Below are 25,664 nucleotides of genomic sequence, written 5' to 3'. Positions count from 1 at the left end.
GAGTGTCAAAAACCCCCAATCTCTCACTGACGAAAGAGGGTCAACAAGTGTTATTTAGCAGCAATCAAGGCAGGAGATATTCAGGAAATGTGTAGCATGCCGTTGCCATGGCAGGGGGACCGACAGGCACTGAGAGCAAGGCAACAGCTGACTCACATAAGAGGCCGGGAATGTCGCCCCCATTCCAGACTTCTGAGGAACACGTGTAGGCGGAGGGATAGGGGACAGACGACCACTATGGACCCCTGAACTCTTGCACTCGTACCCCACTACATTCCACATTCCTTTACTGTCCAGCAGCTGAACAGCCAGAGGAGGAAGGCTCCCCCTGGAGTCTGGTTCCTCACAAGGTTTCTTCCCCCCCCCCCCCCCCAGGGAGTTTTTCCTTGCCACTGTGCCCTATATTATTTATATTATATTATATTTTTACATGACTTATGGCTTACTTTTTGGCGGTCTATGGTTTGGTGTTAGATCATATTGTTTGTATTCTATTGATTGTTTAGTACTGTTTTTGTTGTGAAGCACTTTGTGACATTTTGTCTATGTAAAAAGTGCTACAAATGTGAAAAATACAAATACATTTGATCGTTGATGTACAGGCCATTACGCACATTACATGTAGTATCACAAGTCACCAGTTTGGGTGTAATGATTTACATTTTTAGATAGTTGAAGCATTCAAAGCTTTCCAGGATCATTTGGAAGAGCTGATTTGCAAGAGGCATTTGCATTTGTTTGTTTCCTATCCTTTCCTTCCTTTTAGTTTCTCCATACCGACACATCAGGGCTTTTGGAGAAACATTGCAAAAGGAAAGTAAAAGAGGCACAGTATGGTACAAAGGCAGTACTATATCTACACAATATCAATCAAAGACTCAGACAGCATTCTGCCCAAGCTCAGCCACATACTAAAGGTTCAGTTGTCTCAGTCTGGGTCATATCCGTTTTAAGACCCTGCTATTGTACTTACAATCATTCAAGTATAATCATTAACCAAGTTAAGGTAACAATGACAGTGCAGTATTTGGATGGCATTTCAGGCCATATTCATGAGGGATCAGAGTATGTTTGCTGTTACAAATACCTACAGCATGACTATTAAATGTTTTTTTTGTCACAATGCACTGTACCGTACACGCTCAAGAGATCAGAGGCATCAGATCAACACCTAATGTTTGGACAGATTAACGTCAGTTTTATTAATAGTGTTGTTGTTGAGGATAGCTGGAATTCCAGGCATATTCATTCTTAACCCCCGATTGTAATTCCTTGAATTCCTGGTTGCTGCCTGTTAAAGCGAAGTTAAACTCTACAGACAACTCAATGTAAATTCCACAGGCATGGCCTCTCTTTCCTTTTTTTTTTTACTATCAGTAAATCAGTATGACCCATGTAACTGAATGGGGCCTTTTTGACTACATTGACCACTGACAGACAGCTAGAAGAATTTGAACTCCTGGACCTGGAGCAGAGACGGGCTCAGTGTGAAGGGCAGCTCAGGTGATTAACAACACTTCCTGGCTCAGAGGAGCTCTCCTACAGCCTTCCACAGCCCAAGGTGCAGGTGAGACATCCTGACAGGGGTAGCTGACTAATCCGCCAGTCATGGACAGATGTACAGTCTACGCAGGTTTCAGTTCCAAGAACCCATAAATCAACCACTGACAGAGTAGGCAAGGTTCATATTATCCTGTCTGACAGTGACATCATGGTTCATGAGGACTACATACACTACCAAATAAGGTGGTTTTGAGTTAGAGTAGTAACTCTGAAATGGATGCTCCAACACCTTACTGCTGTCCTTTCTCAACAGTGAGCATGTACATGAATATGATCTCGATCTCTTTGACCTTTTTCAGACAGGACCAGATTTGCGTGTCTGGTTCATGAGTGACAAGTCAAAGATAAGAAATGATTTGCCGGTTCTCCCCACTGCCTTTTCAAAATGCTCCCTATGTTAAAGGGGCAACCTGGGATTCAAACAACAACAGTGGTCTCTCCACCACTTTTTTTGTAAATAGCTGGGCAGGAAAAACGTAACTCCTCTCATACTACTACTCATAGCAAGGCTATGGATGCAAGGACTGACCGTCCATGAGATCACCATACAGTGTTTGTTGACAATCACATTGTTTACAAACTACTGAGTAAAACAATCTTATATTCTGGTTCTGATGGGATAAGACAGGTGAACTAAGCACGAGACATTTATAAAGTTCTATTTTTCTATACATCATTATTTTAAAGTAAAAAAAATCCCTTTAAAATAGGATCACATCACTCACTTCCTCTCAGAACACTCATTTTTCGTCGTCAAGCGGCAAACCACAGTGGAGTTATTGCGCTACTTGTCAGTTATGACACAAAGTGAGTGTTGCAAGACTGACATGATCAGGTGGGGACATGCAAAGCCAACCTGCTCTATCCTCCATGTAGATCACATGGAAATCGAGTATAGGACAAAGGCTTGTTTTTCTCCGATGGCTGTTATTGCTGCCCTAGTCAAAGTAGTTTCCATGCAGGGACTCAGAGCTCAATATTTCTGTCTTATACTTAACAGGTCCATAACATACAGTAGCCTTTACATTGGAGGCATTTATTACATTGGCCAAGGAAGCAACACCAAGATAAGAATATTAGTTCTAAAATACAGATAATGTTCTAAAACAGTGTTGCTGAAATACCACAAAGAACAGCATTAAACTATCACAATGGCAACCTTTGTAGAAACTTTTCTGATGATACACACAAAAATAGGTAACACTTTATACTTGTTCAGTAATACTGTAATTACTGGAGAGGTAACACTGTTTTAACATGTTACGTACTGTAGCAGGTTGATATCACTGGCTGTGATATTAGTCTTGTTACGGCACTGTATTGTTACAAGAGTAATAGTTACAATGGAAGTAGTTATAGCTACTACACAGGTATTGGGGTAACCGAAAAGGCCAAACAAAAAAACCCCGACAATTTTAACTCAACATACCTTTAACGAAAGCGTCCAGTGATTAACTTTATCCTCAACACTGAGAAGACCGCTATGACAGAGGTGAGAGATTCCAGGGCTGATCCCTTCCCCAGGTCTGAGAAAACCCTCCCTTCCTGATAGATACTAGGTGAGAAGCAGAGTATGCTAACACACCTCAGCAGAGAGATGGAGAAGTGATGAGTGTGCACTGTGAGCCTGGGAGGGGCTTCCCCCCCCCCTGTGCTGGACACACCTCTATGACTCTGCCCCATCTGCAGTCCCCCCCCCCCCCCCCCCCCAGTTCGCACCCTAGTCACATAATCACCAATCACCAAACAATGGACGGCATCAGTGATACTTGGTAGCCTGATCGTATCTGACTCAGCATGGGTCGTTTGCTAATCCTTTTGTCCCACTAACCAAATCATGGGCCAGAGAGAGAGGAACAAGACAGTGCCCCATCAACTCCCAGCATGCAAATCCCTTCCATCCCTCCCGCCGTGTAGACTCAGAGCGATCAAATCTTTTAAGAGGCAACGTGAGCAAAGCTCGCTGCAGCGTCCCACAGCCCTCCTGAACTACGGACTTTGTGTCCTGCTCGAGGTCTGACATTTGCATGGCGTTTGTCAAGATGAAAATGAAGCATATAAACAAGTCCCTCACCGTGAGAGCGTTCTGGTTCCTTCTTCCTCCGCCCGCTCCGTAAGCATCCCTTCACACAGCTCCCCTTCTCCTCACACTGACTCACGGAGAACGAAGCAGTGTGATTATTCAAGTAGAGAATTAATCACATCAATTCTAACAGAGCCTTGTGATGTTCCGTCTGACCCAAACTGAATCATATGATGATCAATTGCACTGGCGATCACATGGTCTGGCACACTGTTGGGTAATTACACTGGAGAATCGGACAACTGGGAGAGTCGGGCAACTTACTCACACCGCTGAGTCAAAAGGGTGGCAAACTGGCAGGCACGCCAAGCCCATTATCCCAGGATTGTCTTGGCAAAGTGCCAAATAGGTGAACCTTTAATTGCCTTCTTTTGGCCCTGAGAAAAACAGTTTTACAAGACAAGATAATTCTGAACGTGTCAAAACAACCTACTGTACAGTAGCCTTTCCTGGCAGAATTTACAATGTTTCCATAAACACCCTATCCACTTTCCTGACACTAACAAAATCACTGCTATCACTGCTACCAGAGCATTCCTGGTGTCTCTGCATCTGTTTCCCCTTACTGTGATTTCACACAGTGAAGCTCTTGCGGAGAATCCCTCAAGCCATAAGGAGGACCTTCTCTCGCCACATAAAGGCACATAACAAGCTGGAAAATCCAACCCTTTAATTGGCTGATTAGTACTTGTTGTGTGTTGTCATTCACTCGCAGCAAAGAAAAAAAACAACTTCAAACTGGATCTTAAGGCGCCCAGTAATCTCTGTTAACTTCTTCTTTCAGAGCCAAGGGCTTGGCGTCACCCTGTTTTCCTTTGGGATAAAGACCGAATTGCATTTTGCTCTACATCTCAATAGAGATGTTTCAATACCTCGACATCCGCTCCCTAATTCCCCCTTTAACACCCCCCCTCCCCCCCAACCACCCCTTCCCTCACACAACCACCCCCCCCCAGCCGGGGTTCCCTGGTTCCCCACAGAATCCAGTTATAACATAAAGGGAAAGGGGGTGTAGTCTGGAGTTTATCCCCTTGGGAAAGACTCCTCCCCACCTGGCTGTGGTGAAAGGCTGCCCCCCCCCCCCCCGTGAGGCCAGGCACATGCAGAGGGTACCTCAGGGGATTATCCACAAGAGTACACACGCATCATAACGCACCATGCAAAACACCTCTCTGTAGTGATAAGACACTGCCTGTGGTACTTGTGTTGCTTTCTCATGGTGGCAGCAGAGACCCTGTTACTGTTACTCTGCTGCTGTGGAAGTTGTGTCACACAGCATTCTGTTGTCTTCCTGTTCAGAGGGAATTTTGTTTTATTTACTCTTTCCTTCGACCTTTCAGGGACATTTAATGCTGTGTTAATAATTAGCTTGGAGGTCAATACATACGCCAGACTGTACGGTGACTGTGCACACAGAACCGCAACTTGCATTCCACGCCACTCGTCAAGGTCAGAGAGCTGTCGGGAGCTGGCTGTTCGGGGAAACTCCGTTGCTGAAAAGTGAAACTGTTTGTGGTTGACTTTTAGTATTTTGTATTTTCGATGATTCAGATTCCCACTTATGTCCCGTGATGATAACATGACGTTACTAAATAAATGCTTCCGATGTGTCCTTTAAATCAGTGTAAAATCTGAAAACTGTACAAGGTGCATATTGCTATGGTGCTTAAAGAGGTACAGCTGTTCATTATGAAATGACTATAATTTCCCTCCGATTTTGAATGGAGACCTATAACAGAAGAAGAGGTTGTATGCAGCTTTTATCATTTAAACCTTTTGATTATTCAGTGATAAGAGACAACATTATGAGACAGGGGGAACATTTCCCAAAAACTGCCTTCAGAACCTACAGTACTGCCCGACTGAATCCATCGTTTTAATCCAAATTCAAGCACAGCAGCAAGAAAAAGCTCAAAAGTTCCGAAAGACACAGAACTGCTGAAAAGGGTCGGACTTAATCCTGTAAATTTCTCCTGCATCTGGCCTTGATGCTCGCGAAGCACCCAGCTGTGCCAATCGACCTCAGTGCACAGGCATGTGATGATCCACTTACAAAACTCCTCCATTCAAACAGCCCCCCCCTCCCCAAAGAACCCCTTCAGACAGGGGTCTATTCAAACTCCCATTTCCTCTGGGACAACACACGACATCTGGGCCTGATGGAAGTCCGAGGTGAGAGCCCATTGTAAACTTTACCACCAGGCTGACAGTCCACAACATGGCCTATGGCTCCCTTAGCACCCCCCTGCGGAGCCCACTGACGCTAGCACTCCGGGGGGGGACGGGGGGACAGGGGGACAGCTGTGGAGAGTGGAGGTTGTTTAGGAGGGCATGTTCCTTGAGCCTGCTCGGAACATGCAGCAAGCAGTATGTTCTCAACGGTCACCAGGGACCACACCACACCACACATCTCTAAGCCACAAACTTCAAAAACATCTCTAAGCCACCAAGCGACAGAGGAAGCTGAAGTGTGGTTATTTTTTTGTTTTTTTTAAATGAGAAGTTTGGGGTGTGAGTTTTGAAAGCCTATGACTAATCTGTCCAATCCACCGAAAGAGTTCTGCGAGAGAGCAACGGAATGCCATTGTAAGAGGCAGTAAAATCATTCACACTGAAGTCAATCTGTTCTGGTGAAGTGGCAGGGCTGCACAGGACAATGCAGTGAAAGACAGTGAATGTAGTGCTGTATAAATGCCATGGCAACAGAGGCCCTGACCTGATTCGTTTAACCGTTTACCCAAAAACAAGGTCGAAATGTGGCCTGGTTGTTTCTGTAAAAATATCTCCCAGACATGTCTACAGTCTATCCTTCAGTTAGTTCCACTTTCAGTGTCTCTGAATAAAGCTGGCATGGCAAAACCCTTACTCAGCGATCTCCACACAGGTCCTGTAGCTGTGTGACCGGACCTGGGGCAGCCTCTGATCGATCGGGGGAGCAGTCATGGTCTGAGGCCTCTGGTAACAAGCAGACTCAGAGAAAAGCAGTCACCCCTACCGCGGCCACTCACATCCACACCCATGCCCACTGGTCTGGAAAAGCTCCTGTGAAGGGGTGGGTCCCTTAGTCTGTCCCGTACCCCTTTAAAGCTCTAAATTCTGCAAGCACAGCTAAATTCCACCCCCCCCCCCCCCCGTGCTAAGAAGGTCAGGGGGAGACCTTATCTTTGGTTGAGTTGCTGTCCAGCACCCTCAGCCGCAGGTTGGTCGGTGCTGGGTTCAGCCATGTTGTTTTATCAACTGCAAAGCTGTGCTGCTATCTTTTCAGGAGAGAGTTAGCCCTATGAACCACGTCTGGGGGGCTTTAAGGGATCAAAGATCTTTGCAGAGGAATTTGTGACGAAAAAAAACACAGTGCTGACAATAACATGAAACAATTACCTCAGGAAAACATGTCAACTATTGTGGTTAAAGGTTAAACATGGCAATGCATAAATAACCAACAAGCTAAACCTTAAGAGGGAAAACAGTGGTTAAAGGCAATAATATATTTGCATCCTCCACTATTCAACCAAAACTGACATCAAATAAATGAGTCAGATTTTGTAGCACTTGATAACAGAAAAACCATGTAGGTAAACAAAGTCTGTGTTCACGTTATGTGTGGTGTAATTACAAAGCTGTTAGCAGTAAAGAAAATCCCCCAGCTTTTCTTTCAGCTGAGTGGTCACTTCATAAACCTTTGAGCTCTTTTTGACCCCTGAGGTGAATTCGAGCTGGATAGTCACAACAGACTTTTATTGTTTACCTTGACACGGAGTGGGGACTTTCTTTCAACACGCACATTCCGCATGCCTCTTCACTTCGACCAATCACCACCCCACAGGGACGTCAGTATTCCCAGCTGTGCTGCCGTTAAGTTGTATCCATCCATAGTGTGAGAGCCAGATCCTCAAGTTTAGGATGGGTCAAATCAAGACTTGGGGGGGGGGGGGGGGGGGGGGGGGAATTTCCTTCTGAGCTTCTAGAGTGTGTAGTCTGGAACCTGAGTGTAGTCCAAGTTACGCAGCCCTTGAGAATGTGGGAGTGTGTGTAGTCTGAAGCCTGAGTGTAGTCTGAGGTACGCAGCCCTGGAGGACATGGGACACACAACTCTTGATGAGGACAGCACACGTCACCCCCCCAGCCACTGGCCTCTTTTGGCTACTCTGGTGGCAAAGGGACGGATGGAGAGGAAGAAGGGATCCATTGACACGTTGGTATTCTTTGGCCAGAGTGGTAGCTCAGTGCCAAATGTGTTCAGTGGAGAGGAGAGGGGGTGGGGTGGAGGGGGGGGCACACAATGTGGACACACAGGCACAAAGAAGCACTGTGCCATTGCTGTACAGGACTTCCCAGACCGAAGATTATTAGGAGAGAAATAACTTGAAATCTAAGGAAGTGCCCTTCACCAAGCAGGTCAGCTCTGCTGGCCGGTCAAAGCATACGAATTGTTCTCGCTTCAGACACATCATGGCTTGTGTTTGGGTTTGCACATTAAACGGTTTCAGTCATGTAGAAGAGTCTGGTCAGCTACAGAACAGCAGCACACTAAACCCCTCTCTGCAAGCCCAGACTACGGGCTGGGAATTCATTCGTCTCTGAGCACTGCTTTTCAAATCCTGCAGATTTCTTTACTCGTTTATTTTACTTTCCTTTGCAGTTTCCATCCCTTTTCCACTTACCCATGCATTATTTTGGAAGAAAGGATATCACCTTTATCCAAGGGTTAAAACACCCCTCCCTTTCTCTATAACAGTACTCTATAACTCTCTATTGCAAAACTAAATCAAAGAAGAATGGATTTGTATAGGATTTAGATACAGAGAATAAAGCACTGCAAGTGTATCTGAGAAGTCAGAACTGGAAACACTCCACATAGAGATGATATCAAACTGGTCTTACCTTCCCCCATTGGGCTCTGATTGAGAGGACTGAAGGACCCCTCTGGCATGGCACTCGAGCCTCTGGACCTGCCGAAACAACACAGAGAACCGGGTCAGAACCGGGTCAGCCTCCCGTCAGCAGGAGCCATAGGAATATATGAATATATGAAAAGCCTTCATGCATTATGAGGTACATTAACTATACTGTATGAATCTATAAAGAAAGAAAGAAAGAATAATATTATGGAATGTGAAGGCATTCAGCTCTGTTGTCAAAGTAACCCAACCCCCTTTTTTTTTATGCATAGACCCCCTGTTTGGAGAATTTGCTTGTCAGGTGCTTCGAACCAGGGACCTTGCGATGATATGGTATGCGCCTTAGTGTGCTGCGCCACTGAGCGCCCGTGCATACACTCCAGAGCATGCCAGGCAATGCCATACATTCCTCATTTCCCTAAGCTTGCTCTTTGGAGTGAGGGGAAAGTAGCCCTGGTCTTATCAACTGTTAAAAAAGGGAAATGCTTCCCATTCCTCTGCCCCACACAGCCAGTTAGTCAGTGTTGTGTTAGCTCGTACCAGCCACATGCCGACGGACTGTATGGGGCTCCAGAGGGCTGGATAGATGGGCCTGAGATTGCTGCACAAACTCATACCAGACAAGTCAGTAAGAGGCAGCAGGAGTGAGGTGAGAGAGTGAGAGAGAGAGAGAGAGAGAGAGAGAGAGAGAGAGAGAGAGTGAGAGAGAGTGAGAGAGAGTGAGAGAGAGAGAGAGAGAGAGAGAGAGAGTGAGAGAGAGTGAGAGAGAGTGAGAGAGAGAGAGAGAGAGAGAGAGAGAGTGAGAGTGAGAGTCTTGGCTATTAGACAGCAGAGATCTACACTCAGCGGCCACTTTATTAGGTACACCTGTTCAACTGCTCGGTAACGCAAATATCTAATCAGCCAATCACATGGCAGCAACTCAATGCATTTAGGCATGTAGACCTGGTCAAGACGACCTGCTGGAGTTCAAACCGAGCATCAGAATGGGGAAGAAAGGTGATTTAAGTGACTTTGAACGTGGCGTGGTTGTTGGTGCCAGACGGGCTGGTCTGAGTATTTCAGAAACTGCTGATCTACGGTGATTTTCACGCGCAACCATTTCTAGGGTTAACAGAGAATGGTCCAAAAGAGAGAAGAGAGAAAGGTGAGCAGCAGTTCTCTGGGCGAAAATGCCGTGTTGATGCCAGAGGTCAGAGGACAATGGCCAGACTGGTTCAAGATGATAGAAAGGCAACAGTAACTCAAATAACCACTCGTTACAACCAAGGTATGCAGAAGACCATCTCTGAACGCACAACATGTCGAACCTTGAAGCAGATGGGCTACAAAAGGGGGTCCAACCCAGTACTAGCAAGGTGTACCTAATGAAGTGGCCGGTGAGTGTAATTTCTGCAGTTACTTCATGAATATGATGGAATTGGAGAATGCTTGTGAAATCGAGGTTAAACCACCACAATCTCTATAAGCATTTCCTTTACACTCAGTTTCTTAATTAGATGACCAATTCAACAGGGCAAAGGAGTAAATTGTACAAAACGCTATTTGTAGGCATCATTTATCCCATACCACAAATGAGTTAAAGGGTTGAAAAGTTTAAACGCGGTGGCATGCAGTCTCTGCGTTCCTCGTGCCAAGGTCTCTCAGTCCTAATGATGAGGTGTGTCACAGTTTCTCACATCAATGCTTCCCTTCCCTCCTTAAATCAAATTAACACAGAAGACCGGGCCTGAGAACCCGTCTCCTGTGATTCCTAGTGAGCTTCCGTCTTCCAAACAATCGCATACTTCACCGCAGCTAGATCTGAAGGGCAGGAATTCTTCAGGGATTAGTATGGGCATTGTTCCCAGTGCAATCCCTGGCCATTGCCCCGAGCTGACAGCCAGGCTCACAAGGCCGGGCCAAGCCAAGCCCACTGCCACGGGAGGTTCGTCAATTAAGTTGCACAGGAACGCTGGGAGAAAAACACAGAGCCCTGCTCAACACATTAAGATCAACTGGTTCAGCAGTGAGCAGAGAGCCTGCAGCAGAGGAGCCCCTCGAGGGGCTGGGTCGTAACCAATGGGCTTAGGGAAACAATCACACACCAGAGCTGTTATTGTCGGTTGTAAAACGTAACACTCTCACATGAACACCAATCATTTCCTCACTGCGTCATGAGAAGCTGTCAAATAGGAAACATGTGCTGTCGGCTACATCTTCATCGCAGTGGATGAGGTTGTGTTATCAAAACATTTCCTGAAGCTATAAAAGTCTCCTCAAACACCCTTTCACCAAGTAACTACCGGCAATTGATTCTGAAGTGGAGAGAAGCATGTATAAGCTTGACCAAGAGTGCTCAGGCTGAAGTGGAGACTTTGAACTTATTCCACCATGCAATGAGCTACCGAAAAGCCCTCTTCAGATAAGTCTGAAACTATGACCTCAGAACTAGCCCAGCTGAATGACCACAACTATGCTAATCTCTGAATCCTCACCGGTCAATGAGCGGCTAGACAAAAAATAAGGGGCTCAAAAGGTAGATTACCATTGAATGGCAGGACCAGAAAACACACTCTCATGTACAATCAAAGAAAAAGGAGAGTTGGCACTCTGCTCTAACTTTGAGTGCAAAGGAGAGTTTGCTCTCCAAGTTTCGGTCAAAAGACCTTCATCAGGGTTTAAATGTACATTGGAAGAAATATACAGGATGTGGAAACATACTCGGACGGAAAAGGAGGACTCGAAAAAAGGGTCAAGAACAATGTGTGGGTGTGCAATCAGCAGTTTCACATGTATTGGACATATACGCACACACTGCTTCCAACCACCATACCCTTATCCACCATCTCAAGTTTGCTGAGGCTATGAACATTCTAAATCACTGTTTTCCTAAGGTGGCAAGCATGGCTTCAGTTAAATCCTTAGGAAAACACACCATTGAGGTTAACGTTCATGTGGAGTTGGCCACCTGTGCTGGGGCCAGCCTCCACTTTGCACAAATGGAGAGCATTTGTTCCCACAGCTGATAAGTGTGTTAGCTGCAAGCTAAACCTCCCATGTGGGAATCTGGAGCTTGTCCTCTAATTGGAGACAGATGCCACCACAGCAAATCTGATGGTTGTTACACTAAAGAGCCGCAATGGATCCCTTCATCTGTATCCCTTCATCTGTGTCCCTTACAGCTGAGCTGATAGTGGTGCTTGTTCCGGTAATCGTCAGAGTTTCACTTTATCCAGATTGCCTGAGCTTCTCCAAAAGAAAACAAACAGCTGTTTGCTACACATGTTCTCTCAAGATAATGGACTGAACTCATTCGAATAGACGCAAGAAATTCTAATTGAGTCATCATTAAATATGTGTGAAACGCCCCACCCGAAAAACCTTCACACACAACCATAACAAAAGGCTCTGCCCTCCTGCCTACACTTGAGAGCTAAGGTCAGGCGTTCTTGAATCAAATGGTCCTTGGGGAGTGATTACTATCTGGAGTGTGTTTCACCATTGACAGCTTTTAGTGTTATAAGAGAAGTGAAACCTTGAACTGAATGAGACATGATCCAGACATCTCCTCTGCTGGAGCAGACATGCCTCCCTCTCCGTCTCTACAGGTTACAGAGGGCGCAGACAGAGCCGGAAGGAAGTGACATAATTTCGCCAGCATGGGAATTTCCCATTGAATACCAAGGATACTGTCGAATGCCAATCCATCGTATATTGCTTTTCATCCTAAAGAAATAACGTCTTTCACATATTTTACTTTCCCGGTGCCTGGGGGTGGTTCCATCAGTGGAGCTGTAGTGTAAAGAAATGGTCTTAATAACCGCTGATTGTGGCTGTGAAAGAAAGAAAGTAACTTGTACTGTTGACTGCAATAAGATGAGAAAAACATGAAAGAGGCTCCTCTCTCATTCCCATCTTGACTCCATGGCTCACTCACACAGAGAGAACCTGCTCCACATTACATGGAACAATAACCAGAGCAAATTAAGTGTTTACAGGTGCGACATGAACCAATGAGGCAGTAGAGAAGCTAAAAATAGCCTTGAAAAATGCACTCCTCCCCCTTTCTCACAGCCAGTGAGACCCACTTAGCTTCATTTATCCTTCCTCAAATCGTCTATCCAACAAGGCCCTGGGGATCCTGGGAGTACCACACAAGCCTCAGACAATGACTTCAGCCAGACATGGAGACGGGTCCCAGAAGTACGGTCAGGATGTTTACTTTCAAAAAGTGAAAAATAAAAAACTCCAACCGACATGAGAGCCGAGGTCCGGTGGACCTGACCGAGACACAGAGACTTTATTATTTCAGAGGTAGAGCCGTGTTTATCTTGCTTGACCTCTCTCTTACCCTCTTACCCCTGTCTACCCCCACAGAAGGAAAATAAAAAAACTCACAAACACCCATTCTCTGCGTCAGAGAATTGCCCTCTTTCCCACATTCCTCCTGCAGTTTGTCCCTGACACGGCCTTCAGGAGAAGAACAGCTTTTCATTCACGGGACAACACAATAAACCAGACACGGACTCTCGCTTCATTTCAATCAAACCTCCAGCTCCTAGAATAGCATCCCTGTAGCCCTCGACTTCCTTCTGGCATTTAGCGGATGAACTCTTTTATTTTGCGCCGCTTCGCAATTACGATTCAGAGCATGCCGCTCAGACGGAGCGATGAGCCATCCTTCCCCCTGAACACCCGCAGAGCCCCGTGAAGATAAACAGCGCTGTGCCCACAAAGCACATGTACGCCACAGCCTGCATGGCCTAATGGATTAATAATCATTTCCCTCTGTGGTAAAGGCGAAAAGCACGGCAACTTTCACGACACCACGAATGGCCTACGAGCGCACAGTTCGAAAGAGGCGTTTCGGAAAGAGGAATCATACATTCCTGGCGAATGAAAAGTGTCATCGTCGTCTTCATTGGCAGCTGACAAGTTGGTACCTCACCAAGAAATGAAAACCGCACCGCACTGTGGCTGCACTGGTGTCATAGAGTAGGGAAGTTGCCCAACCATGTTGAGGGCAGAGGTGATGGCGGCTGGTCGAATGTAAAGGCCAAGTCTGTGTATTGAGATGGAAGACTGGCCAGTGAAGAGCAGTGGTTTCACCGCAGTGTCAACATTATCACAGCACAAACACTCACTGCGACCTCCCTCAGATCTCCAAATCACTTAAAGCACGCTCTCCACTTTCAAAGTCAGGCAATGTTCATTCTCAAGTCTTGTTTATCTTTTCAGTTGACCTCTAACACTGACTGTGTAATCCTAGCTCTAACTTGCAGAGGTTTATTGTTGGAGACATATTCTTTAGACCCCCCCCCCCCCCACACACTGTTTTCCACTTAGACAATGCGTGTGATGATTGCATTTTCAAAGAGGCATACTCAGCAGCAAAGCATTAGACCCGAAACTACAATCACTTTACAATTCGAAAACTATCAAGTCGGTCGCCCAGAAGCTTATTTAAGAAAAGTTGTGCTAATGCGCTTTCAACCTAAGTCAGACTAGACCACCACATAACTAGTGAGGTTGGCTTTTGTTCACTCCCAGACTTGTGCAGGGCTCTTACTTGGTTTATGGCAAACTATCAGGCAGGAAATAATTGAGTCGTTTTGTGGGTGAGAAAAAAGCCATGAGGTCTGAGGTGTGAACGTCAAGCCTCAGACTTTCCAATGTATGTATGTGTATATATATATGCCATTTAGCTGACACTTTTATCCAAAGCGATTTACATTGCATACATTTCAGTATATATGGTCCCAGCCGGAATCAAACCCACAACCTAAGTGTTGTTAGCGCCATGCTCTACCAACTGAGCCACAAAGGACCAATGTCATGATCAGGAAGCAGGAGGGAGTGTTAGTGCAACCCTGTGTGTTGCAGCATACCGAAGACCGGTAGAGAACGCTTCAGGGTGTGTCTGAGCCACTGACAAGGAACTACTCTCCTCCCAGAAGTCTCTGAGAGACACAATACAACATGTTCAATACCAACACTCAGCGCTAGCTTTTTGGACCACCTTGAGGAGAGCTGTCTATTCCATAGAGGCATCATTTATCTCTATGGCTACAATATGTTTTTGTGCGAGAGGTCAAGTGAGGTCAAACCCAAGAGATGGACTTTTCATTATCCTTCATTCATTTCGTTGTGTTCTATTTCAATTGCTGGTGGGAAAATTCCACTGACTATAAACAGCCTGCAGCCAGCTCTTTGTCACATTGTAACTGCCATTAGCAAAAGCAATTGGGTTCGCTAGGTCAAATATGGTTAATGGGGAAAATTAGACGCGTTACACACGGATTACAAGAAAATAGTGATTGACATCTGGCTAAATCTGAAAATATAAATCTCCACCATTAGCCTGGCATGCAGGTCCTTTTGAGAAAAGGTGACTTTAAAAAGTCTGCCGATGTCAGCAACTGATCAAAGTTCAGTCAACAGAGAGTGTTCTTCCCTTTTAAAGCAAACATAACTTATCTGCTCCGAAACTCTTGCCCATGCCACGCAAAGCTTTAGTTTGACTAATAGTGAGTTGAATTTAATAACAGATGAGATGCGTAATATAGGCTAGTCCATTTCCTCCACAAGGGATCGATCTAAATCTACACATACAGCAGAGGGTAAGAGGAGGATGACACTTGTTTTTTTGATGAAACATTTGAGCATAAAGAAATTGTATTTTTTTTTTTGCCATTTTAAACAATAAAGTGCATGAAGTGTTCTTCCTCATAAAGAATACAAAACACTCTGTAACTTTAATCGTGTCAAAGTACCTTGATAGATAAAATACAAAAAAAAAATCCCAGACATGGATTTTGGTGGTGTAGTAGAAGTAATAATAATAATACAGTCATTTTATGGAATTTCAGGGCAAAAATGACACAATGAAGAATGTGTCGCGTCACTATTCACCATCACATCAACCAAACTGCGGTTTTGATTGATTGAAGAAATGTATCGGAACAAAACAGGCGCACGGGTTCGACAATGACAATAAGTATCCACGGTGCTTGTTGGAAAGCTGTTCAAAGTTCTAACCATAGCTTCTAACCTTGAACATTTTCCAGACCGTTATGATGATATAAATATGCCCTCCTAATTAGAGTTTATCTCGACTTTTTTCAGCGCTGCAAAAAGGCACGACTTACCAAACAGGCTTCTTTTTTTGTGTGTGTAGCCGTCTCCCTGTAAATCACTAGAGTGTAACAGTCGTTTTTTCTTGAAGAATTCGCTCTCACTCTTTCCCAAATCCTCAGGTCTTCGTGGGCCGACTTTAACTCACATTATCAAACACAAATCCTCGCAGCTTGTCCTCCCCTGACTTTGCGAGCGCATGTGAAATCGACATACAGGGACAGGGATGGGGCAAGACCGCCCACTTTTGGAGCACGGTAGGCCGTCGATGCTGTAAGCCAAACCCAAATTGTCTTTTTTGTGGTTAAGAATGGTCACATCTGTTGCAACTCTTCATTATGCATCTGTTGTAGGCTACAAATGCAAAAAAAAAAAATCCTCATTTGTCTCCTGGAATATAGCCCATACACGTTTGCGCCTAACCGTTTAGCAATCTTGGATAATGTCCCACTTCCAAGTTTCTGCCAACTCCCAATATTCAAATACAGCCCTTGCTAATATTTAATATCAGTCTCCATTTGCCCACTGTAAAACAGCTACTTTGGGGACACTGCCTGAGTTTAGTACGTTAAAATGACAGGCTTATGCACCAACCTCATTAGAAATTCTTATCATGCCATTTGTAGTTTATGAGTCTCGGGCCTCTGAAAAGGATGCCATACAAAGAATCTGAGTGAATCAATTGGGCGGATGCTAATTTATGTGTGGTTGTAAGGTTGATGGTCTGCTTTTTTCACTCTAAACTTCGTTTATTTGGAGATCTCAGAGAACCACTTCTGACCCTTGTACATGTTTAAAGTACAGCGGTGCCTACATGCATGTCCCCAGTATGTACGTTGTCTGTACGTTGACTGTGTATGTAAATCTGGAGGCGTCCCTGAAAGTTTGCTGTTTAAAATAAGTCCTCATCCAAAGTTTAACTTATTTGAGAGAATATACAGTGAAGTGTTACATGCAAGGATTTCTCATTCAGTCTCCAAAGACTAACCAGCGAAACATGGATCTCGTCAAATCCAGTCAACTGAACATGTATATTGCCGTATGTTCTATTACTACTGCTGTTTCCATTCCCAGGACCAACTCATGCGATTACATTATGGGTGTTGCAGTGTTGAGGTAAGTCAATGTAAATCAATGTTTCCATCTGCTGGTTGTATATGGGAATGACATCAGACTGAACCGTACACCAAACTACCGGTAATCTTTATCAAAAAACGCCCTTCACCGTTTGTCCACATGTCCCAATAATGTTCTAATCACTAATCATGAACAAGGTAAAAGCTCATCGCAAAGTACCGCTTATGATTTGTAAAACTCTAACTCACATTTCGAGGAAAATTGTGGGCTTGCTAAGTGCTTTGTCATACTAAAGTTGCTAAAGGAACTATTTTCTTTCAACCAAAGCCACAACAGCTGATATACTACATATTAAAATCAGCAATAATAGAGCAACAATAGAGGTGTATGTTAACTTGAGAACATTATTGTTCTCAATGAGCTAGTAGAGCAAGAAGCCAGATGTGATAGCAATCAGGGTGTGCTTGCATGAATCACCTCCATGTTCCAAAAGGTCTGATATCATCAGGACAAACACCACACAACACAGAGTCTGTGTACACTAGCATCATTTTATTTAGGGATTTAAAGGACTTCTTACAGGAAAGTACCTCTAAAAGAGACTATTGTATATACAACGGTCCAAATAATAAGTAGTATAATTTTATATTACGCGCACACAGTATTTTCTCCTCCTCCTCGAACTTCAAACATATGAACACATTATACAGAAAATATACTATAAAAGTAAAATATGACATCCTTAAACTTCTGTTAAGACAAGGGGCAATATGTACATGCATTTCTAACTACACATTTTCCAAAAAAAACAGTGGCTAAAATAAATGGTGATAAAATTCCAAATGATAAAACAAGATAACAAGTCTGATAAAAAAAAAAGTATTAACAAGCAACAGCAGATTTTAGGATTGTTGATTTAAACACAGTGCCTTTTTTACCCTGAGAGCAGAACAGCTGACCAACAACCTGGATTGACAGGCTACTGCACAAAAACAATGAAAGTAAAAGAAAACAACAGTAAAAAAAAAACTAAAAAAAACCCAGCAACAATGGAGTCACATTTCTAAATCTTGTGAGGTACTGCTGCCATTCATACTCTCCTGAACAGGAGTCATGCTCTAAAACAAACCTCACACACAATGTCAAACAAGAGGGAAATAAAATAGCATCATAATATTCATTTCACAAACTCTCCAAACTAAACACATTAAAAGTGATTTAATATTTTTTTTTTTCTTTTCGGTTGCACTATTCGCAAAGTGATCGCAGTTTGTGAAACGACCCATGGGCAGCCTGCGGCGTTGGTGTCAGAGGTCGGGGGTCAGATGGGCTTGGTGGTGGTGTTGTAGACCAGACGCTCCGTGTCCTCCATGGTGGTGACCTGGTTGCCGTTGACGGCCACGCGCTGGTGCTGCGGCTGCTGCTTCTTCCCCTTCAGGAGGCAGTACCCCAGGATGGCCACTAGGATGAGGATGGCTAACCCCAGCAGAACAGCTATGGCTACCGTAGCTGTGGGGAGGAATAGACAGACACCAGTCAACGGTGATGTGAAAGGAGCATGAAAACGTGGAGGGTGGAAAAACACTGGACAATAAAGACCATTGGGTCAACTGCAACATTCATGGTGCCTGAATGAACTGAGAATGGACCAGGAAATGGACACAGCTTCATCAACACAAGATGAGGACAGGCGGTGACCCCGGGTCACTGAAAGTTGATGGGGCAGAATAATTGATTTTTTAAAAAGGATAATTGTTATGGGAAGGGGTGTTTTCCAAGGACTACTATCAATTCTGCACAACAAAGGGTTCAGTCTTCACTTTTATGCAGTAAATGTCAAAGAAAAGCAGAATAAAAGAGGGACAAATTATTACCTTTATCGATCCCGGACGTCTGGTATTCAAAAATCTCCCTTTCAAAAATGTCCTTTTCTGAACACAAGAAGAAGATAAGACAAGTGAGTGGTCTGCAGAGCAATGCCATTTGATATTTATATTTTTATCTGTAATATCTCACTGTCCCTCTCCTTAAATATCATTCACAACAAAGGACAAGGTGTGAGATACATTACAATCGCAAAGGAATGGCAAGGGTGCGATTCAACTGTAAATAGTTCTACACATTGAAATCAAGGCAAAATATGTGTATAAGAAAATAGCACAAAAAACATGAGGTATAAAATAAAATAACTGATCAAATAAAACAAAAACTACATCAAAAGTCGTTACGTTTTAGTGTTGTGCGTACTTCTGTCCCTTTCACTATTGGCAGCGATTCTCACTGGGTAACATTGTGTAATGGCTGCCGGCCGGTAAACCCACCTGTGACTGATCTGCAGGTTCTCATGCAGGCCTCCTTGGTGTCAAACTTGTTCTCGTTGCCCTGGCAACCTCCATAGTTGAATCGGAAGCACTCCCGGAGGACGGGGTTGTAGTACCACTTGGTGTAGCTCTCTCTGCAGCTCCCCGTGGCAGGGGCCTCGGTGCAGCGAACTGTGGTTGTGAGAGAAAGAGTGAGAGGTAGAGTGAGAGGTAGAGTGAGAGGTAGAGAAAGAGTGAGAGGTAGAGTGAGAGGTAGAGTGAGAGGTAGAGTGAGAGAAAGAGTGAGGTAGAGTGAGAGAGTGAGAGAAAGAGTGAGGTAGAGTGAGAGAAAGAGTGAGGTAGTGAGAGAAAGAGTGAGGTAGTGAGAGAAAGAGTGAGGTAGTGAGAGAAAGAGTGAGGTAGTGAGAGAAAGAGTGAGGTAGTGAGAGAAAGAGAGGCATAGGAGGATGTTACAACTGATCTAACAGATGAGGTAGACTCCCTAGGGCATAGGTGTCAAACTCATTCCATGGAGGGCCGAGTGTCTACAGGTTTTTGCTCTTCCCATCTACTTGATTGATGAATTAAGGTCACTAATTAGTATGGAACTCCCCTCACCTGGTTGACGAGGTCTAAATTGAAAGGAAAAACCAAAAACCTGCTGACACTCGGCCCTCCATGGAATGAGTTTGACACCTGTGCCCTAGGGGGTCAGCTAACAGAATAATACCAGCTATTCAGCCTCTTACTGTGAATACATCTACAGACAGACAAAATTCAACTCACCTTTCTGTTCATCCACCGGGATTTGCAGTAGAATCTTGAACTTGTCATTCACTGACAAAGAGAAAGGAAATTAGCATCACAGTATGTTAAACTTCTCAAAAATGTCTTCAAGTATGACGTCTGTTTCAGTTTGCATAGCCAGTTCTCCTAAAATCGACGTCAAGTTTATGCAAAACAGTCCTCATAAAACAGTCCTCGCATTTCCAGTTGTTCCACTGGAGTTTGGAACTCGCGACTTCGGTATTGCCAACACACGTGACCGCTGTCTCCTAAATACCCGACGGAAACCAGCTACGCCACCGAAAAGCGAGCAATTTGACAGGAGCGGGTGGCGGTGTTTGAACCTGACGAGGGTGTTTAAACCTGACGAGGGAGTTCACCATCTCAACCGTCTCAGTTTCACTCACAGTATTCGCAGTTCTCCTCGTCTGAACTGTCGCTGCACTGTGGGTGCTTGTCACACTCCAAGCCCGGGTCCAGACAGCAGCCGTTGGAGCAGGAGAACTGGCCCGGCTCACACGGGACCCCACACACCTCCTCTATAACACAACACACACGAGAGGCACGGTGACCCTATACCCAATATGGAGATGTCTGAGCAGGTACACAGGTTAGGCAGGTTAGGTAAGGTAAATCTTCATGTGCCGCTCGACAGATAAATACAGCGTTTGCCTTTATGTCTGATACTGCGGGCAGTACATGTGGCTGATAGGGAGAACAATTGTGTCATTGACAGTGCGTAATACTGAATAAGAATTGAATAAGAGTATAATTTGATTATGACGTTCAAATCCATTTTCTAGACACAAGAGTTGCAGCATGAGGACATTTAATAGCATGATATTGAGTCTTACGTTTAGGGAGTGGAAGTGGTCCAAATCTACCTGAAGGGGAAACCTGACCTAAAAAAGAGAGGACAAAGCGTTTGAAACACCATCAAACAAACACTTAACTACCTCAATACTCTCCAAAACCAACCGCTCTAAGAGAGAGCGCTGGGAGGCGGCGGCTCGGAAAATACCTGAAGCGCCGTCGCAGGCGTTGGTGCACTCCTGCAAGGACAGGTAGTTGTTGAGGTTCTCTCTGCAGCCCCCGAACATGAACTCCTCACACTTCTGCGAGGCGGCGTTGTAGTGCCAGCGGGGGAAGGAGCCGCGGCAGGGGCCTATCTTCATCGGGACCATACAGTGGTCTGGCGGACACAGGGAGAACATAGGGGACGGGTCAACGACTTCATCCAGGGAAATATATGGCGATTTCATATCAACGTAAATATTTAGTGAGTGGTGCACCGAGGGAAACATGATGTGCATCACTGTCCTTTTGTGATTGTATTTCTGGCTCCACACACCTGTGGAATATGATGAACTGAGAGGAACAATATCCTCTTTCTATGTTTAACATTGTCTGTATGTCACCACCACTACCACGTTATTCAAGCGTCTGCTTAGAAATTATTTATGCATGCATGTATTTACCCATGTTTATAAATGTTAACAAATTATAAATAATCGTTTACAAGCAGTTTAATTATTAACAAGCCATCTACTAATGATTCCTAAGCGGTTTAGAAGCAAAATGTTACCCATAGTTGTCAGTAGGACATCAGGCAGCCCACTGTATGCAGCAACCGATACAAATGTATTTGTTGTAAGCTTTGGATAAAGGCATCTGCTAAATGCCATAAATGTAAATGTAATTGTAAATATACAAAACAGTTCTTTCATAATGGCCAGTCTCTGTGGTAAAAACACATTTCCCCCTTAAACTTGCTGACATGATAAATACACATCCAGAGCGTCCGGCTTGTGAACATAGAGTACAAGATGAACCCGAGCAGGCAGCAGATGATTGATAGGCCACCACAGAGGAAGGAAGTGATCCCGTTTTTGCAAAAAACAAGTTGATGACACACGTTATTACCAACCTGTGTACTTGAAAAAACATGTTTAATGCGTCGAATATTATACTGGACGGAAATGCCTGTGATGATGAATATCATTAGGCAATATGAAGAACAGCACAGGTGTGTACAGTTTAGTCATGTATGCATCACAGACGCTTTGAAATATCCAATAATTAAAAAAAGGTTTTGCCATTCAGTCAGTGTGATACTGGGTAATACCCACTCATAGCCCACTCATTCTGCTGAGGAAAAGGCTTCCATTATCTGCATAGTCATTCGTCCAGCATTGTTTATTGTGATTCGTGAAGTGAGGCTGCAGTTCAGGTGCAAATGTGTTGAGGCTGACATCAGGGTTAGCAGTGTGTTGTTGCCTGTTCCACTGAGGGACATTCCTGACACCACTGAGAGCAGAGGCTAGTTAATAGCTAACTGAACCGATAAATGGTTAATAGTCTCCTTTCTGTCTGCAAAGGCTCTGAGAGACCTTTCATTCATCAACAAGCTCCCAAGGTAGAACAACCAGCCGCAAAGACATCATTTCAGACGACAAATGTTTGTTGTTTGGATTATCAATAGCCTGTGTTAAAGAGGATCATGACAGTAACTGTGTTCATTTGTTTGTGATACCCAAGCTGAAACCAGCCAGACAGGTTTTGTGGAGAAGGGGGGTGGAGAATGGGGTGGGAGGGAGGGAAAATCACTACCATAGCTAGACTCACTTCCTGTTTCTGCTGAAACCACAGGAAGCCGAAGCAATTCATAGACACATTGTCACGTAACTGGGCAGGGCAGGACAAAACCTATCCATTGTCTGCTTCCAAAGTATTCCCTCATCCTAGTAAATTATGATGAGCAGAGATACCTAGTAACCCAGTAAAATCAGATGGGGTAATATTCAAGTAGACAAGCTGTTACTCGCTAACAGCACTTCCGTTTTCAGTAAAATGAACATTACGAAAGCTTAATATCGTAACAATACTTGAGCGTCATCTCTGACACTAATCCCCACATACACAGCAAATGAGCCAAATCTTATTATGAAATGCTCTTCCTTGGAAATCTTGATGGTATTCCCATGCGAGGGAGCTTGCCTGAACAGGTTTCATTGCCGATCTATGATCGGAACTCACATACAGAAAGAGACAGGGCAGGTTGGCTGGTGGCAACACATGCAAATGATTTCAGAGCACCCAATCATGTTGGCGGGAAAATCATGAAGAAAAACAAACTGGTAATGATACCGAAACATGGCGTAATCAACGCAACCAGTGCAACCAGTAACGGTCATTAACGAGTATTTTAAAAACATAAAAATGATCCAACCCTAACCCCATATCCTTACAAATCAGCTACAATGATTTCAGGACACACAATGCCAAATTGTGCCGAAGACATTAGTAAAAGGTAAATGAATAGAGTTAGCTTCTGATTGATATGCCAGGTGGTAATGATAGAATTGGCCCAACATTAATCACAGTCTTACATTGCATTCCCCTGCACAATGTAATCAGTGACCAATACTCAAAAGGGTACCAGTCTCACCTGAAGGAATGTTATCATCATATCATGTCTCCACTCTAAACGCATGATGGATAACTCTGAGGGCCACCAACGCAACGTAAACAAAGAGAGAAGGGACATGACGTTTGCAGTGACTCAAGGTAAGTCAGGGACAGAACCTTTCAAAAACTGTGTTCACTTTCTCCCTTCATACCTAACTGTCAAAACAAAACAATGACCACTCAACTCCCAGGCATGCATATAATATCGTACATACTCACCATCAGACTGCTCAGGGGTGAGCACCAGAACTGTGACCTGGGTTGAGTCTGACTGACCAATCGTGTCTGTGACGATCAGCTGGAATTTATACACTCCAGACGTCAGATTGGACACGATAATTTGGTCTGGAAAAGTGGTTTGCTAGGAGACAAGGAAAGATCTATTTGTTGTCTTGTATAGAAACACTTTGATGTACATTTCATGACATGCCAACATGTCATGTGTGAAGTGGAAGCCTTATTGCAAGTTAAAGGTTGGAGACAAACACGATTAAGAATAATCATACATGGAACACAATGTAGAAGTGCGACCTCATGAATATCAACCTCAGACTGTTAAACTTTAAGATATACCTGTCCCTTCTTTAGATCTCCTACACCATCTGAGAAAACAATGACCATTCAACAGACAACTGTGACCAGACACCCCATATTCTGAACCCTCTTAATGACACCCAGTTCTACTTGAACCCCCGCCGTCACCCACCTCCATGACAGCTGAAGGATCCCCTGACATCAGCAGCCACTGGAAGGAGACTATCCGATCGTCGTCCTTGCTCCCGATGCCGTTCAGTGTCACACTTTCCTGGGGCTGGACGACTCGGTCCTGGCCTGCATTGGCCACTGGAGGACGGTCATCTTCATCTGAGGAGGGGAAACACTTTCAGTACAACCGCAGGTACACACAGCGTATAGACGGATAATTGGAATGAGGAAACTTCAAAGACTTTTGATCACATTTGATGGTCTCGACTGAACTAAAGTGAAGGTTGTGTTTGCATGTTTTGACTATCAACACAACTACGTTAGGTCAGATGACAACAGTATGGACGTTAGGTAACACCACAGAAATATCATAAGTAGACACCCTAACCCTAACCCTAACCCAACACAATATTCACCCAAGTTTGAGTGCTATCCACTACGTGACTAAACAACATCACCCTAAAAGCTTTTTCTCACCAGCACCGAGAGTAGTAAAGAGAAATCTAAAACTGTGACATGATGCCTTATAATGAGCCCATGCGTGTGTGGACATGCAGGGCAACTCTCCCCTCCTTGCTGGTGGCTTCACCTCCGATCTAACGATAACAAGAGGCCTGGCTAATTTGGCTCAGGCCACATTGGATGGCTTTAGCTCAACTCATGAAAATCCTAATGGTAGACATAATAATGTATGAAAGTTGGGGTGCTTACTGGGAGGGATGTTTGCTGCGAGGTCACTTTCATAAACTGTGTCGAGGATGTAGTTGATGAATCCTTTCTTCCTGACGAATCGGCAGACGTATTTTTTCTTATACAGACAATCGAAGAGAAAGCATGACTTGATCGTCCCCTCCTCGCCTCCGTTCTCCATGAAGGCCACATTACACTTCGGGTCTTTACAGCAGGACCGTACGCAGTCCTTGTAGCGCTCAACCTTCGGGGAAGCGATGAATGTCGCACCGTCTTTCACCGACTCGTCGGTGTCGAGAATGAAGTTTTCTCTGCCCTTTTTGTATTTTTCCAAACATTGTTCCCCAAAACCCTGGGCCTCCGTGCACCCCCAAAAAATAATTTCAAGCGACACCAAAACCCACAATAATCCAGTTTGAAGATGAGTCATTCTTACAAGGAATGGAAATCCAAGACAAATATTTTCCCACAAATACAATCCAGCAGAGATACCTGAAAAGAGGGAATTGTAGGCAATTTCAATTAAACTAGACTGTAATACTTACATATTAACTGTAAAAAAAAATGTTTAAAAAGAAACAAACATCCTCAAAAGTTGATTTCAGTTTCGGCTTGTTGTGAGGATACAAACAGGCCTACCAATCACTAAAAGTTTCAGGACTTGTCTTTCAAGGGTGACATGAACGTCAACCGCACCAGATAAATAATCAAGTAAAATGACCGTTCCTAGGGACCATTATTTGTTCAAACACAAAAACTAAGAGTCATATTCTCTAAGAAATAAATAAAAGAAAGACTTACGTTGAGGTTTTCCTGGAACGGTTGATTCTAAACAAACAGCCGTCGTTCCATTCCTCAGGTGTGTCGCTGCGTACCTGGAGGAGATACAGGAAGTGGAGCTCTAACGCACAAAGCACCGCAGCCTGCCACTCCCATTACCACGGTGGGACGGAGGGAATAACCTCCTTATGAAACAAT

The 25,664-nt window shown here is 44.3% G+C and overlaps 2 protein-coding genes across 2 annotated transcripts in view; both read right to left on the bottom strand.

The window, feature by feature from the left end:
• The window catches only part of LOC310814419 (pleckstrin homology domain-containing family G member 3-like), a 36,882-nt gene extending 21,106 nt beyond the window's left edge, over positions 1–15,776 (bottom strand). Inside the window, 2 exon segments of the mRNA XM_083683829.1 lie at positions 8,528–8,595; positions 15,675–15,776. Coding sequence (XP_083539955.1) covers positions 8,528–8,576 — 49 coding nt within the window. The 5' untranslated portion in view covers positions 8,577–8,595; positions 15,675–15,776.
• A 1,492-nt stretch (positions 15,777–17,268) lies between these two features.
• spint1a (serine peptidase inhibitor, Kunitz type 1 a) lies at positions 17,269–25,621 on the bottom strand. The gene is made up of 11 exons (XM_083683739.1): positions 25,488–25,621; positions 24,708–25,178; positions 23,998–24,155; positions 23,511–23,652; positions 20,845–21,015; positions 20,678–20,725; positions 20,231–20,362; positions 19,824–19,874; positions 19,059–19,229; positions 18,612–18,668; positions 17,269–18,246 (listed from the first exon to the last, which is right to left on the bottom strand). Exons 2-11 carry the CDS (start codon positions 25,114–25,116, stop codon positions 18,059–18,061), a joined length of 1,527 nt encoding a protein of 508 aa, XP_083539865.1. The 5' UTR covers positions 25,117–25,178; positions 25,488–25,621; the 3' UTR covers positions 17,269–18,058.
• Between the last annotated feature and the right edge of the window lie 43 nt (positions 25,622–25,664).

The sequence above is a fragment of the Argentina silus genome (genome assembly GCF_951799395.1).
Source record: "Argentina silus genome assembly, chromosome: 13".
Taxonomy (NCBI): domain Eukaryota; kingdom Metazoa; phylum Chordata; class Actinopteri; order Argentiniformes; family Argentinidae; genus Argentina; species Argentina silus.
Note: the sequence above shows the minus strand (reverse complement) of the source record. Positions and strands in the feature narration are given on the sequence as shown.

Excerpts from the sequence above, each read along its gene's own strand:
- spint1a (XM_083683739.1), bottom strand. The coding sequence starts at position 25,116 with ATGACTCATCTTCAAACTGGATTATTGTGGGTTTTGGTGTCGCTTGAA. Across the intron at positions 24,156-24,707 it reads CGCAGCAAACATCCCTCCCA|ATGAAGATGACCGTCCTCCA; the intron begins GTAAGCACCCCA and ends TCCCCTCCTCAG. Across the intron at positions 19,875-20,230 it reads CGAGGAGAACTGCGAATACT|TGAATGACAAGTTCAAGATT; the intron begins GTGAGTGAAACT and ends TCTCTTTGTCAG.